Below are 17,034 nucleotides of genomic sequence, written 5' to 3'. Positions count from 1 at the left end.
TCCTCTAAAAGTAACAATAGATACACATGGTTGATATACAGTTTAGATTCCTTTTTTTGGTCAGTGTTCTTTTTTTGATTATGGTAAAATATACATAAAATTTACCATTTCAATTATTTTAAGTGCACAATTCAATTGTATCAAGTATATTCACAATGCTGTACATACAACCATCACTAGATATTAAATATTTTAGTACATAGAGATTTTTTTTTCTAGCATGTTTTCTGGTATTGATATAAGGCTATGAAAGTGACATTTGATTCCAAGTGGCATGTACAGAAGTTACACTTTGTAAAATTCTCAGCACTATTATCTAACCAATAGCTAAATATCTTACCTCTTGTGCTTCATGGGCTATTAATTGGTCCATTAACAATCTCCGTCGTCTTTTCTCTCTTTGCTCTCGGGCAATAGCATCTTCTTCCAGGCGCTTCTGGATTTTTTTAATGTATTCATCATCCGAGTAAGTGCTTAACAAATCAGTAGTTGTCTGGCCTGCTATATCTACAGAAGTCTTGGATACACTAAGAACAATAGTTTTTACTTTTAAAAAAATGATACGATCACATACACCTACTTGTGACTATAGAGTTAAGACCTCAAGAGAAGACTCCCTTAAGTTGTCTGTTAATTTCTTGATACAAACATTGAAGCAGTTGTTAGAACCCAATTTGATACCCATACCTTACCAACAGACTCTATTTGCTTCACTCTATTTCTGACCTCTATCTCTGTGAGGTCTTCAGCTTAGCTTTCTTCCTAGGCCCCTCACTTTTTTTTCTTTTTCTTTTAGGATCTTTACTCTATCCAGAAATTCTGGATTTCTCTTCCTCTTCTTCCTGCTGGCTCTGGGCCTTTTGCCTCCCCTGTCCTGAGTCAACAATAGGCAGATAATTGATAACCCAAGTGTAAGGGAAAGCACAGCTCTACAATAGAAGGCCAGGCACACTAATGTGAGGTCACCAAAGAGTCCTTGCATGGATGGTTCCATCCACCACTGCTCTCCTCTCCCCTATGAAAATGCACCTTGCTCATGAACTCCTGGATGAATCTCTGATTGCTTAGGACAGTGGCTCAGCCCTTGTTGGAAAACTCAGCTGTTGAAAGTTGACTTGCTTATCATGCCACACTCACAAGTTCAAGTCAGTGAGACTTCAAGTCAATGAGAGTAATCGTAGCTTAGTACAGAATTTATAGGTTCATTCGAAAGTTATCATTAAAATAAAGGTATTTTATGAAAATAAGGGTCAAATAAGCATCAATTCTCATTGGTATATCTCTTTAAAAAGTAAACAGAATATAACAGTATTCTAACATGAGATATACCATAATGTTACCTGTCAAGAAGTAATGAATTTTTATATTATTAATAATCATTATTTTTATGTCATCAGTGGTAATTAATGTATTTAGGTTAAAATATAACTTAGAATCTTATTCTAAAAACAAGGACATATTATTAAAGTATATAGGGACTAAGTAGTCACCCATTCACATAGAGAAATTCTCTTATAAAAGCATAATCAATCATGTTTAATGATATGATACATTAATTGTATATTTACAGTGCAGATCATATTGCATTTGAGGTTATAATTTGTAGGTTTGCTGCTTCCCGTTGAACTCTGAGTTAGTAAGTATCTTATTTTCCTTCTCTTGGTACCTGTGTCTAACAGGCCTGGCAAGCAGTTGATGCCTACTACATTTGAAATAATATGTTGAAAGTGTAAAAGTCACATACTGAAATTCTGATTATTTCTTTAGCAGGTGCTCAACTTTTGATTCTATTCTGTTACTGAAGGGAGTTGAGCACAAATTTTATAGCTACCAAAGACTCAGTAAGGCCAAAGACAGAGTTGAAACTTATTTCCTTATTAAGATTTAGCATCTAATTAGGTATTTAATTAAATATAAGTGTGTTGTTCAAAAGATTCTGCTCTGGATTGAGCATTGGTTAATAGCTCTTTCAATATTGTACTTATGCTCCCATTAATATACTTAACACATTGCTCCTCTTTTATTTATCATTTGGCTGAACCATCCATTCATCCATCCATCTACTGTCTTATTTAAAGAAAGGTATAAATATTCCTGATATTTACTTGAATGTTAATTTTCTTAGACGTGAGTTTCTAATGAGGGAAGTGACTATATTTTCTTTATATCTATTTGCTTGCCAGATCCCCACAGAGGTTAATAATTGCATGTGTATGAATTATTCATAATAGAAACCCTGGTCAAATTTGTATTTTTTAAAAAAAGAAGTTGCTAGGAAAAGCTTCAGAGAAATCTATCAATTCAGATGCCAAAATACGGCAGCCAGTAACTTCAGCTAAATAGACAGATAGCAGATAGTCTTTAGTGTTTGTCTAAAAAGTGAAAAATTGAATACATTTGTTACATGTGGGGGGAAAGAATATCCATGGAAGCTCTTGTATTGCTAGGATTGAGACATCTTATCTTTCTTCCCCTTGAGGTGAATACTCTGAGGAACTATTCAGGAGAGGATTATAAGAAGTGACTACAGAAAATATTACTGAGGTTCAAGCTGTTTTTAGTGCTTTCTGCCATTAAGTTAGGGTGAAATTTCTCAGTGAGCCCCCAAAATTCTTAATTCTAATTAAGAATTCAGAATGAACTAAAACAGAAGTTTTTAAGAAAGACCATATTGTACCCATAGCCTTTCTTTTCCTTAAACTTTCACTCTAGACTGGCAGGGCCCAGTGTTTTTCATTTTGGGGCCATCAGAGAAAATGATCTTTGTGCAGTACATTGGAAGGTGTTTACAGTCTCAAACAAGGCTGTTCACTGCCAGAGGGAACTGGCCAGGGACTTGAGCTGTCCCAGGCCCCATCCTGCTGCTCTGAGAAGTGAGGGTATCAATATTTCATTCATTTCTATTACATGAGAGAGAAGTAAACTTCTGATTCCATCTACTGTGGTTTTGGGGTTTCTACAGCAAACCTAGGGTCAGGCTGGGCTGGCAAAGGCCAAGGAAAGCAGGGCAGATGTTGCAGCTAAATTGTGCGGGGATGATCTTCAAAGCATTTTAGTAAATGACATCATAAAGACAATAATCACCTGAAATGGATACTGATATGGGGCTTAGAAGACACTGCCATGCCTAGCGTTAACTCTGGTTGCTAAATTGTGTGGAACTTAAGGAAAGGGACTGGCTGGAGAGCTATAGAGAGCAGTGTTCACCAACAAGTAAAAAGAGTGTTTCAATAATTTAAGATGGTCTTTCCAGGTGGATACCATCTGTTGATCACCACAGAGCATGTGGCTGGTAAAGTAAGTGAAAGAGTTACAAGAAACCAGGTGGATTCATGGGCCAGGGTCAGGGTAGGTGCAATAGGGTTTGGGTGGTGGCCACATGGGTGAAGAAGACTTGGATTATGTTGTTCTTAGGAGTCAGAAGCGATGCTAACAAACGGGAATAGGAGTCAGAACAGGCCATCAGGAGTTTGTGCAGAGGGCAGGAAGAACGTTCATGTAGTTCTCCATTTTGCTTTATGCTCTTTCTGCACCTGACTGCTTTCCTCTTTCTTTGTCTTTTCCTTTTTCCTCCTCATTTGAATCTATTTGTCTTTCTTTAGAAACTATTAATACAAAATTGAAATACATAATTTCTTTCCTATTTTCTTCTTTAGAATTAGTATCTTTCTTAATGGAGATTTATTCCATATTCCGTAAGATAGAAATGAGTAGTGTTTGCATCATTTCCGTCAACATACCCATAAAATTGTCAACATACCCAAGGTGCTCCTATGTATATGTCCTCTAATGGATTGTTTCCTGTGAATCAGTGACCTCCAGTAGGAACGTGGTAAGGGATCTTTACCTTGAGGTAAGTGAAGCTAATTCATTAAGTACTTTTTGCAATGAACTCATCAACTGACTGTGTTAGTGACGCTTGGTCAACAAACCCCTCTTACTCTAACCCTTTGCTGGTCTTTGCACTAAATGCTGAAGATATAGCATGAGAGAAAATAAACTCGAGTCTAATAACAGCTTTAATAGTGTTCTATTATTAATAAGGATTTGCAATCCTTATTAATAATAATAAACTGGTACAAATTTAAATAGTGGTACCTTGAAATAATCTTAGTGAATGTTTAAAAGTTGTGTGTGAACTTAGAATAAACTTAGAAAAATAAATCGATTTCACATTTCATAATAACCACTTTCTCTCTAGATGTTTACAAAGTTTGTTAAGAATCTGAAATTTATCTTTCCTCATATGCTCTCTGAGTAAAGATTTGCTAAAGTAAAAAGAGCCTTGAAATAGCTATTCCAGATAAACTATTTCTAAATATTAAAAAGTTACATATAAAACAGAATACAGTTATATGATTACTAAACTAATTCACATCCCACCTTTCTTTTGCTTGGAGATCCTTTTTTATTAATGCTTCAAACTTCTTAATTTCATTGGCCACATCCTTTAAAGAAAATTCATTATCAGTTCTCTGCCTCCAAAAACTATTGAAAATCTCCATTTACCATATTCATTCATGTTCATAAGGTGACATATACTACTAATTAAAGAGAATTAGGAGGCAAAATATAAAAAGCTGCATTCTAGAATATTTTCATAATTTTTTTTTTTTGGTATTTTTCAACTGCTGTGACTATATGTGAAAGAATATGAGTTGTCTAACCTGAATCACTCACTTCATGACCCTAATTCTGACAGCATGCCAACGGGCGTCAAAGGAGAGTGAAAATTATCAGATAGGCAGAACATGTGTTTCCTGGATATAAATATTTTTTCCTTAAAAATTGTTGTCTCAGGTGTTTTAAGCATTCCTCATGCAACCTTCTTTACACTATTAATGTATTCTTTGAAAATTAACAGTGGCTCATCTGCATGTATTACAAATCCTTATTAATGAACTTTAATTGACTTAGGGATAAATGAGAGGTAACTACTAAAATGGGGTGAGAAAAAAGACTCTGGGTAGTACTTTTTAGAAGCACAATTTTTAGAATACAAGAGTAGGATATTCTGTTAGTATTTAAAAAAAAAACAAAGAAATGTAGATTAATGTAATGCAGGGTATTTAGGACTCAGATCTGTCAATCTCTGCTCCTTTAGCACTGTGATCTTGGGCAAACAGGTCAGTATTCTAGGTTTCAGTTTCCTTATCTACAAAATGGAGAAAGTAATATTCTACTTGGAGAGTGATTTAAAAGCTAATGTGAAATTTTCAAGCCTGACATGTAGTAGACACTCAGTAAATGGTAGGCATGAATTTTCTTCTGAGGTTGCACTAGAGAATGCCAATTATCATTTTAGCAGTATGTAGTAAAGATTGCAGGGATTAGTACCAAAAGGTAGTATTGTTTCCCTATAGGATACAATTAGAATGCCAATTAGATTGTATCCTGTTGGAGTGATTGACAGCTGCTATGGTCTAGTAAAATATCACTAGTGTAGGTATTTTTAACTTTAAATATACTGATAGCAATGAGTCACTTAGCATTCTTGGGACTCAGAAAAATAGTGGTGCATGATGAGAAGGCACTAAGTAAAAAGATATAGTAGGAATGACATTTTATGGTATGTGCATTTTGACTGGCCCTTACCGTACCCAGGGCAGCTATGACCTATTACAATAGCCCCTATTCTGACCTAGTTTGATGGAGACCACAGAATCCTTCTCAATCCGAGAATCCAGATTGGTGCTGCTACTCAATAGGAGTTTGCCATCCTGGGCCTAAAGCTACCTGTACAATATAGAATAGTCTGGTCATGCACAGAGCAGAGGAATTTCAGTGAGACAATCTGGAAAAGCAACGAGAAGTTTTAGAAAGTCCCTCTCTGTGTTTTAGAGAAAGACCATTCTTTAATTAAGATCAACACAACACATTATTAAAGGATTATCACTTACTTCAGCCTCTTTCTTCTTTTTCCTCATTTTTTGGGCCTCAAGCGCTCTCATAGTGTAATTCGATGTAGGTTTAGGAATCTGTATGATAGCTGCTTGGATTTGGGCCATTATTTCATTTTGTCGTCTTCGGCTTAAGCGTTGCTGAGTATCCCAAAAACATGAGTTTAGTTATTCAGGTTGTCAGAATAATAGGCAATGTTATGTACTCATTGATACACATATATGCAATTTTCTATTGCGGATTTCAGAACCCAGCAATTGACCAAGGAACTAGACGGTATGTCACAATTGTGTAATGTTAAGAAGAAGGTATCAATATGACTTATTTTGAAAAGTGTAGTGTTAGAACATAGTTTTGGAATCTCCAAATTATATCTATCAATGTCTGTATTTCCTTTCTGTGTGATGATACTAAAAGGATAACAGAGATGATGTTCCAAATGAAAGCAGAGTATTTAATTGTTTCCCGATCTTGCCTTCATGACCTGACCAATCGAGGGAAGAGAAAATCCTATCTCTGAAGATGGTCTGAAGAGAAAATTTGACGGAGGAGACAGTTTCTAGGAGGTCTAGGGAACCAATAGAAATGACAAGTTTCCTGAAAATCCAGTCACACTAAAACCATGAGTTCAAGGGCTGCCTCAAACGCTGAATTAACACTACATTATATGTCATCTTTGGATTATTGCTTCTGTATCTATGAAGTAATTATTTTAAGAAGAATATAGGTAGGAGAACATAATAAAAGGGAAAAGAGCCTGAAAATCAGATAAAATAACTTAAAAATAAATTATTTAAGAAGTAACGTGAAGCTAATCAGACTTTATTACTAAAGCATTGTATCAAAACTCAAATGATTCTTACTTAGGTCCTATGCCCAAAGACCAGAAGCTTCCATTTACCATCAAAAAGCCAAAAATTAATGTTAATTTAAAAATGTTCATTTCATTTTTCAAAATGTCAATTTTTCTCTAACTGCAATATGTTAACCTTTTTTCTTAAGAAAATTACAAAGACATAAGCTCTCCCTTTTGCCCATTTGCTTCCTATGATCATTTTTAACATAATTAATTTCAAAATATTTAATGGTGTCATTATTTCCAACTTATTTTGGAGACTTTCTTCACATAAAAGATTCTTAGCATTTGGTCTTGACTTAACTACTTTAAGAACTACTTAACTACGCTGTCTAGCTGGGCGCAGTGGCTGATGCCTGTAATCCTAGAACTCTGGGATGCTGAGGCAGGTGGATTGCCTGAGCTCAGAAGTTCAAGACCAGCCTGAGCTAGAGTGAGGCCCCATCTCTAAAAAAAAAAACAAAACTGGGTGTTGGGTGGACACTTGTAGTCCTAGTTACTCAGGAGACTGAGGCAAGAGGATCACTTGAGCGCAGAAGTTGTGAGCTATGACTCCATGGCACTCTATCAAGGGCGACAAAGTGAGACTGTATCTCAAAAAAGAAAAAAAAAAATACTCTGTCTTTTTACCATGCAATGCCAAAGGGAAGTACAATCCTTTGTCTACTCTGGCAAGTAACAGAATCTTAAGATCTTCCAGAGTTTGTCTTTCATCTTTTTTTCCTTCCCCCAAAGAAGCTGACTATTTAGTTGACTATGTAGCATATGTTAATATCTTATTATTCTAAATAAATGAATTTAAAAAGTATTTTTATAGTGCAATGGGGAAAAATAGGAAAAACAATAATTCTTTTGCCTGTAGTTTACACATTCCATATACCCAAATCACCTGAAATTCTTGTAAAAGTCTTTAATGATTCTCCACACCATTATCCTCCCATGTCATTGAGGGCACAGGAGATCATTAGAGATTTTTAAAGAAATTTAAGGAGCAGTGGGGAGTTAGTCAAAGAAAGAAGCAAAGACTAGGAAGAAGAACTTTAAGGTGGTTGAAAAGGTAAGCAAGCAGAGAACTACTCCCATTTCCACAGAGAGAGAAACAGAGCAGGGTACAAACCTCAAAGGGTTAAAAGAAAGGGGGAACTGTCTGCTGGTCTCCCTTAGTGGTGACAATGGGCATAGCCTTTGACCACTGGGTAGGTAGCAGCACGCCTCACCCCAACTAAGCAGCTGAAAGATTGATGTCTACCAGTGAAAGACATCAAGTTGTCTTGCCACTCCATAGCAGTTCTTATTCTTAGCCACCAGTAGAGGAGACAGTCAGCAAGAGTGGGGATGGAGAGAAGGGAAAGGGGAGGGAGAGAAAGGGTCAGAGCAGGGCAGAGCAAAGCCACACACCGTGGACCGGGTGCTACATCACCGCTTATGCAATGTGTACTACAGGCATAAATCGCAAACAGCATGCGTGTCTCACACTAATTGAATTTCTAGAAAATTGTTCAAGAAAACCTTTTCAATATCAAAACATCTTTGTTCTTCCTTGAATTTTTGAGATCTTTGAAGTTCCTCATAATGCACACGGGCAAGCTCTTCTTTTGAGTGTTGATATTTTTCTTGAAACCTGTTTGTAACCTGCTTCAGATTGTAATCGGTTTGACGTGGTATCAGGTTTCTAAGTCTCTAAATGAAGAAAGCATTTCAAAAGGTTTTGTCATTAGGAAAAACATTATAAGCACACATAAAATTTGTGTTCAAAATAAAATTCCTATGAATTATCATTATTGACAGTTAAAATAAATTCTAGCCCCATACCAATTTACTCATATCCTTAATTGATGTGGGGACAATAAAAAACTATTTGAATTACTTCTTACAAAATAATTTCATTTATACTTTTATAGCTAACTTTTTTGCCCTGAGCTTAATTTTCAATCAATGGTATTTGCATTCCTGGAAACACATTTTTGCAAAAATTATTTCATAAAACCAATTTCAACATGTAAGAGATAAGAAGCTATGTTTCTCCCATTACTCCAGCCATTGCCTAGTAAAAAAATAAAAAATATTAAAACCTCCTAGGGTTGGGTTTTAGCTCTACCACCTACTAGCTGCATAAAATTAGGCAAGTTACTTAATCCATCTTTGTCTCAATTTTGTTATTTATTAAATGAGAATAATAAAAGTGCCTATTTTATAGGGAAGTTGTGAAGATCAAGTTGGATAATATTCATAAAGCACCTGGAACAGGGCTTGGCATATCACCATGTACATTTAATAAATCTCAGCCGTTATTAATGTTATTATGTCACTATCTGTATCTCTTCCTATCTAAGAAAAATACACCTTTACTTTTTTTCCCTAAGATATCTGTTCCACCACACAAACCATGGGTTTCATCTTCCTACTTTCTTCCTCAGAGGACCTCCCTCCATTTGGTCTTTATACCATTTTCATTTTCCTGCCGGTGATTATTTTCCTCAGCTGACAAGTTGTCCCAGTCTCTATGTTCATAAAATAATAATTTCACACTTCCTCTGAGCTTCTCTCTTCTCACCTACTTTTCTTATTTTCTCCTTTCCTTTCTTTCTTTTCCTCTGTATTTCTTTATTTCTTTTTTTTTTTATCTCTGTATTTCTTGAAAGAATGATCTATTCTCTGCTCATCCTCACTGCCAATCTTTCCCGTAACTTACTACAATCCATACCACTCTAAAGAAATATTTTTCTCACCCTGAAACATAAGGTCTAAGAGAGTTGAGGAGTTCTCTATCTTTTTCATTAGGCAAATACTTGACATAAAGTAGGAGCCTAAGCAATGTGTGTTTAATGAAGGAATGATTGACTGTGGAAGGTCACCAATGACCAACATCAAACTTAATGGGCTCTCATTTGTCCTCATCTACACAGCTCTTATAGCACTCGTCACTGTTTACTGCTTTACAGCTTATTGTATATTATATACTGTCCTCCTGTAGCTATGCCAAAGGCCAACTCTAAGGCAGGTGGAGATAACCATCCTTATTTTTACACTTGGGAAACTAGTGCTGAGTTCAAGGGCTGGCTGAAAGTTACCCACTTGTTAGTGAAGGAGGCTGGATGCAATACTAAATTAATCAGATGTCAGCCAATCTGATTGCTAGCTCTCCAGGAGTGCTGCATCCATTCTGGTAAAAGATGTATCAGCATGTTTATTAAAAATGAACAAATCGGAAAATGGAGATGGCCTTCACATCTATTAAGTCATCATTGCTTCAAATTTTAAATTTAACAGTTTAAATGTTTCCATTTCTATTTAGTATTTTGTATCAGAGCAGCATTCATCATTATTCCAGAGGACTAGAAAAGTTAATGCACTTTATTTACCATAAGTAGATCACATGGAACTGACATTATCAACCAAAAAGTTCTATTGATTAATCAGAACACATTTCATGGGTATTACAATATTCAAAGCAATAGACATTCTCCTTGAATTTGAGGTAGCTAAAGTCTTGTGAGACCGTATGACAAATAAATAGTGAAGAGTCAACCAACAATATCAGCACAAGAAGGTGAACACCCAAAGAGAGAGAATTACCTCCGCCCTAAGAGTTCCCAAGAAAGAGTCTGTGTGTACTGATGGAGAAAGAGGAAAGATCAGAAAGATGAGTTTGAGTGGGAGAGAAGGAAGAGAGGAATATATAAGTCATATTCAAGGACATTCAATGTAGAGGAAAGACTTTATGCTGAGGACCAGAAAGAAGTAAAAGAGTTTCTGAGCAGAAGAACCCAGTGAAAATGGAATACAGGCAAGATTCATCTAGCAATTGCTTGACCTCTAGCAGAAAGCCTGGGCATTGGGAGACATCCAGCAAGTTGTGCAGTAGCTTAGGTAAGTATCACAGGGTAGAAATGGAAAGAGAGGAACAGGCACCAAAAATCCTGGGAATTTGGAACAGTTATTGGCAGTATGTATAGGATGGAGAGAGAGACATCAAAGATGGGTAAATGAATTAACCAAGTTTAGCCAGTAACATACAAAAGGGACACATATACCCAACAGGGCTTCTTTGAGAATGCAACATCACTGTCCTTCTCCTATACCCAGATTTACACTGTGGCATGCTGACCATACTTCTTTATGTACCTACTTCTTGAAAAGCATCACTTCTCATGTTTTGAAGTCTCAAGTTTTTCAGGGGCTGCATGGTTTGCATTTCTATTCCCGCCAAACCGCTTTTCTTCTTTTTCTGAAGAGCAATGTACAATTGATACAGAAGTTTTGTTGCTGCCCCAGGCTTTTCTGTGATGATGTTATGGGCCACATTCTGATCAAACTGCACACCCAGAAGGTGAAGTGTTGGCTCCAAGCGAGAAAAATTATTAAGCTTGGCACCTGAAACCCTGGATATTAAAATATTTTATATAATTAGATACTAGCATTAAATTAAAACAGCAAATATGAGAGGTACTGTCATGACCAAATATTTATATGTATCATTTCCCTCTAAAACCACTCCCTGATGTAAATACGTTGCATTTTTTTAATTGTCTATGTCTACCTGAACTCCATGCACTTATTTCTCTTGAATGGTTACACTTACATCAAAACTCATAAATTTTATACACTTTTCTGCATTAATCTGACAATAGAATTTCCACCGTAAGGCAATATAAAAGCAGATAACCAAATTCCTTCTTCTCAATGAAAAAAACCTCATTATGGTTTTGAAAAGTATTTTATGCAGAAGGCAAATAGCAATTTACAGGTACATTTCTTTAAATGACATTATTGCTACAGTCCACAAATTGTCCTAAATTTTTCAGTGACAACTCTAACAATGATCCTTTTAGTCAGTAATACTTAACAAATATTATCTATGCAATTTAATTAATTATTTAATCCTTAGTACACAGTGTATATTATCAATTTACAAATAAATACTTTTCAGTGAGAAGGTATGTTTAAGTTTGTTACCAAATTATGTGCACAGGTTAGAAGAAAGTCATTAGTTTTACTTGTTCAACTAACAAACATTTATTTATTCAATACCCGTGTACCAACAATTTCCCTATGCATTAAATTTAATAAATTTGTGTAAATTTATTATAGTCTAACAAAGATGAATAAAAAGCAATCCCAAGCTTGGCATGATAATACATGCTTGTGGTTTTAGATGCTTTGGAAGCTGAGGTGGGAGGACTGTTTGAGCCCAAGACTTTGAGTCCACTGTGGGCAACATAGCAAGACCCTATCTCCAAAAAACAGAAAAAAAAAAAAACCATTTAAAAAAGCCCTAGGCCTTTCCACTGAGGAATTCATAGTTTGTGGGAAAAGGAGATGAGTATGCAAATAGTAATTAAGGGAGTCAGATGTTTTAAAAGTGGTCTTAATGATCTAAGACTATTAATAATCCTAGGAACCTAATGACAGATGGAAGGCAAAAGATACTGGATGCATTTTCAATTCTTGTGCCTCCTAATAATCAAACTGGATATAAATACCAATTTTCACTATTAGCATATTTTTCCTTACTTTAACTTGTAACATTCAGTGATACTCTTTGGTGGAAAAAAAACCTTGCCTATAAGTCAAATTCCTACCCTCCCCCAATGAAAAAATCATACCTCTGGCCAAAGGAAGTTGCTCTATGTGTGTATTTGAGTGCTGAAGGAATGTCTAATGTTACAGAGACTTTAACTAAATTACTCAATTTTGGAGTAATTTGTGGATGACAGAATGACCTTCAATGACCTAAATTATGTTTTTAGAAGCTTATAGAGATCACTTACCACCAAATCTTGAAATAATGTTCCTACTACACTATTTCTCAAGACATTGCTTTCAGGTAGTGATTCTAAATCCTTTTTCAATCATAATTATTTTTGAAAATCGAAAAGCTATGGAATCTTTTCACAGGGGGAAAAAACTCATACACATCTATACATAGACACAAAATGTGTATAACATTTTAGAATGTTTCTGAGCCTCTTCTAATTTAGGCTGAAAGTACCTATGCTCTAAGAGGAGACAGGCATGAGGAAGTATGATTCCTAAATATGGATGGGGAGCCAGCATCATAAGAAGGTCTATTTCAATAGAGAGCAGTGATACAAGGCCTTGAATGCATTTTACAATCATGTGTTGTAACTCACTGTCCTATTTCCCTTGTGCATTGTTACTCTTTTAACAGAAATATCTAATGATATATATGTAGCATATTACACTACATCACCTAAACTTAGCGTAAAATGTCTTAAATGAATAAAAGAGAAACAGGCCTGGGAGAAGACGAGAAGAAATAATACATTCTACTAGGAAATCTCAGTAAGAAGAGTAAACTTTTTATTTTTTTTTTTTAGGTCTTCTCATGCCCAATTTTGCAATTTGTTCCTCCACAAATAATCTTACATTTGAGATAACAAATGACCCAGGTAAAGTAGACAATGTTTTGAAGAGCATGTGTATGATTATGAAAGGAGATAATTCAGTCATTGGCATGTGCTTTCTATGGACAGGCACCAGACACCCCTTATGATCTATCATAATTGCCCTTTCATGCCCCTCCCATCCTAGAGTCCCATGTGTCTTGCCCACTACACTAATTTGAGAAGATATGGACTAAAAGCCACCTTCAGAGTGTTGGTCTGGGTCATAATCTTGGGCTACAGAGGTTAGAGGCACCCTAATTTGGGAGGGAGAATACAAAAAGCAAATATTACCCCTTTCCAAATTTTGTCAAAGCTTAGTCCTGCACCTAAAAAAAGGGAGAAAACTTCCCCTCCCCTCACTTTTATCATGTGACCCCAGAAAGCAGTGTAAGCCTGTTAGTTATAATTCATTTCCCAATTAGGTTTTAAACTGTTTTTTATGAACTGGTGAAAGTACTCAGGTTATATACCCAGTCTTTCTCTGTAGAAGTTTTTATGCATATTTCTAATTGATCAAAATTTAGGGAAAAGAACTTGTGTGTACATTGGTAGAAGTCTACTCTTACTAAAGTATACATGAAATCAGGAAAACAAGGTAATCAACAGTTGTCCCTGAATACAGAAATACCCCTGAGACATCTTTGCTCTGGTGACAGTGCATATGATGTAAATCATGACCTCTGAGGGAATTAAAACTGTGTTCTGGGAGAAGTCTTCTCCCTCTCTACTTGCAGCTCTTATTTGCCAAGGGACCACCTGTGTCCTTGTCTTCATGCCACCTGTGAGGGAATACATCTCCTTGCAAGGTAAGTAGAAGCTGCTCCCCTAGGGATATTCTTGCTTGTTTACTTTTTTCTTTTAACTAATATTCTCAATTGTAGCCCTTTGGGAAGGACTAAAAATATTCTAAAACACAGAATCCTTTCAGAGTTAGATGACTTGTTAGAATTCAGTCATTGTCAAAGAGAATAACTTCAAGTTATTAGCAACATATAGTTTACATTTTAGACTAAAGAAACTAAAAATAGTAGACAAGCTCTCCAAATTATAAGTTATGGCACTAGGCAGTAGCCTAAAAATTAGGCTTTGACAAATAAAAATAAAAAAGGATTCTTCTGTCAAATACACTATGAAGAAGGTCAGACCCATGGATTTACTAATCCATTCCTTATTTAAAAGACCACATACTTTGGGGAGGGATAGTTTTTTCCTAAGAATTAAAGATGGATGGTATTTGATTGTCAGTACAAGTACAAGTAGACCCTTTTCCCATGATGGGGAATGCAATGACTCTTAGTGGGAGAGAAAATGAGTCCTTGCAGTTATATAATGAGCATGGTGTTGCATAGGGCATACATCTTCTCAAAAGTATGAAATCCATCCTATCCTCAGCCTGCTAAGCACTGTCCCTGGCATGAAACCGCTTCATCTTACTTCCAAAAATGTTTCTGTTTGCCAAGACCTGTATCTTCACAATTGTGTCCCTTTTTAAATATTTCATACCTCTGTGGCCCTGCTGACAAGAGCCAATTTATTGTATCTGAAATACTACATAAGTGATCTGGTCACCATGGTCCTTTAACTCTTCTATGGCTAGACAGAATGAGGCTAGTACCTTATTCATTTATTCTTTAGGGGAACAATATTATGAATTATACAAGACAATGCTTGAAGCACAGAGAATAAACACTCTCTGCAACTTTCAGGATCTTTGCAATCTAGTTAAGGAGCAAGCATTCATTCACTCATTCATCAAAAGTTGTTTGGGCTCCTTCATGTGGCAGACACCTTGATAATAGCTGCTATTTAAATAAAGAATTATATCTTACTGTGATAACAAAACATATGTCCAAATTGTTATTAGAACAAGAGGAAAAGGGAACTAAATTTATTAGGGAAGGTAGAAATGTTTATGACAAGAAGTGGGACTTCAAGAAGTAGCTGTTAAGAATGAATAAAGTATTGAAAGAAAAAGACTATTAATCAAGAATTCTATGTGTGATAAAATTATAATTCAAATTGAAGGATAAACAAAAACTAAAACAATCTATTATCAGCATATCTACCATATAAGAAATACTAAAGTGAGTCTGTAATGCCTAAATGAAAGGACACTAAACAGTAACTCAAGATATAAGAAGAAACAAAGCACAACAATAGAAGTAATTACATAAAAATATAAAAGACAGTTTAAATGTAAAAGCAATAATAAAGCAATAATTATAAAACTCAGTTGATGGGGCTTCTGATAAAATTTACATGACAAAAATAGCACAAAAGAAGGGAAAGAGAACTGAGGTACACTGGAGCAAAATTTTCTATATTAGTTAAATTAAATTAGTATTAATCTGAACTAGTTTGATTCCAATTAAGATGTTAATTGTAATTCCTATAGCAATCACTAAAAAAGTAACTTAACATACACACTAAAAGAAACAATAAGGTAATTGAAATGGTATTAGAAAATATCTTTTTAACAAAAAACTGCAGTAACAGAAGAGAAAAATAAGACATATAGAAATTAGATATCAAAATTGCTCACCTACACACTACTTCCTTGATAACTGCATTATAATAAATGCATTAAATAACTACAATTACAAGGTAGATATTAACAGAAAGGATATGTAATCAAATTATATGCTGTCAGTAGGAGAATATACTTCAGATTCAAAACCACAAATTAATTAAAAGCAAAAGAAGGGAAAAATATATGTCATGCAAAAAATAGCCCAAAGAGGACTAGAACAGATACACTAACGCCAGACAAAATTGACTTAAGAAAAAAATTATTATTTAATAACAAGAATAGCATTTTTTTAATGCTTAAGTTAAAAGAATTATAGGTATAAATTCATCTAACAGAGTTGCAAAATACATGCAGCAAAATTAGAGGAATTAGGGGGAGAAACAACCAATTCAACAACAACAGATAAAAACTTGATACCCCACTTTTAATACTGGATACAGCAACTATTTTATAAGATCAGCAAGGAAATATAAGACTTGAATAACACTGTGAACCAACTAGACTTTATAGATATATCTATAGAACACTCTACTGAATTGCAACAGAACACATCTTCTTTCAAAGTAAAAATGAAACATTTTTGAAGAGAGACCATATGTTTAGACCACTACAAAAAATTCAGTAAGTGCTATAGCTCTTTTAGAATTTGTTTAATAATTCCCCATCCCTCCACTCCAAAAAAGCATTTCAATAACTTTTAAAAAATTGAAATTCTCCAATTATAATGTAATTAAATTAGAAATTAGTAACAGACCAAATTTGGAAAGTTTACAAATATGTGTTTAAAAAAATCCTAAATAACAGTAAAGCAAAGAAGAAATAACAATGGAAAATAGGATTTGAGATGAATAAATATGCAAAATAACTTGCCAAAACTTATGGGATGCAGCAAAGGCAGTTATTAGAGGGAAATTTATAGTCAGTCATGCAAATTAAAAAAAAAACCTCAAATAAAACAGCTAACCACCCATATCAAGAAACTAGAAAAGGGTAAAAACTAAAACAAAATAACCAGAAGCCCAGAAATAATGATAATTAGAGCAAAATTAAAGAAATAGAAAATAGAAAAAATAAAGTCAATGAAACCAAACATTAGATCATTGAAAAGACCAATAGAATTTGCAAACTAAAGAAAAGAAAGCAGCTTGGAGCCCATAGCTCAGTGAGTAGGGTACCGGCCACATAACACTGAAGCTGGTGGGTTCGAGCCCCGCTGGGGCCCGCTAACCACCAATGACAACTACAACCAAAAAATAGCTGGGCAAGATAATTACTTACGCCCAAGAGTTTGAGGTTGCTGTGAGCTGTGACACCATGGCACTCTACCAAGGGTGACA

The 17,034-nt window shown here is 35.0% G+C and overlaps 1 protein-coding gene across 1 annotated transcript in view; it reads right to left on the bottom strand.

The window, feature by feature from the left end:
* The window catches only part of SPEF2 (sperm flagellar 2), a 159,827-nt gene that overhangs the window by 140,336 nt on the left and 2,457 nt on the right, over window positions 1-17,034 (bottom strand). The window contains exons 2-6 of the mRNA XM_012807051.1: window positions 10,887-11,139; window positions 8,267-8,437; window positions 5,901-6,041; window positions 4,384-4,448; window positions 341-527 (exon numbers count right to left, since the gene is read on the bottom strand). Of these exons, the coding sequence (XP_012662505.1) occupies window positions 341-527; window positions 4,384-4,448; window positions 5,901-6,041; window positions 8,267-8,437; window positions 10,887-10,952 (630 nt within the window). The 5' untranslated portion in view covers window positions 10,953-11,139. The remainder of the gene's footprint in view (window positions 1-340; window positions 528-4,383; window positions 4,449-5,900; window positions 6,042-8,266; window positions 8,438-10,886; window positions 11,140-17,034) is intronic.

This window comes from Otolemur garnettii, unplaced genomic scaffold (genome assembly GCF_000181295.1).
Source record: "Otolemur garnettii isolate 467f Iridium unplaced genomic scaffold, OtoGar3 scaffold00063, whole genome shotgun sequence".
NCBI lineage: Eukaryota > Metazoa > Chordata > Mammalia > Primates > Galagidae > Otolemur > Otolemur garnettii.
This window is presented reverse-complemented; position numbering and strand designations above follow the sequence as displayed.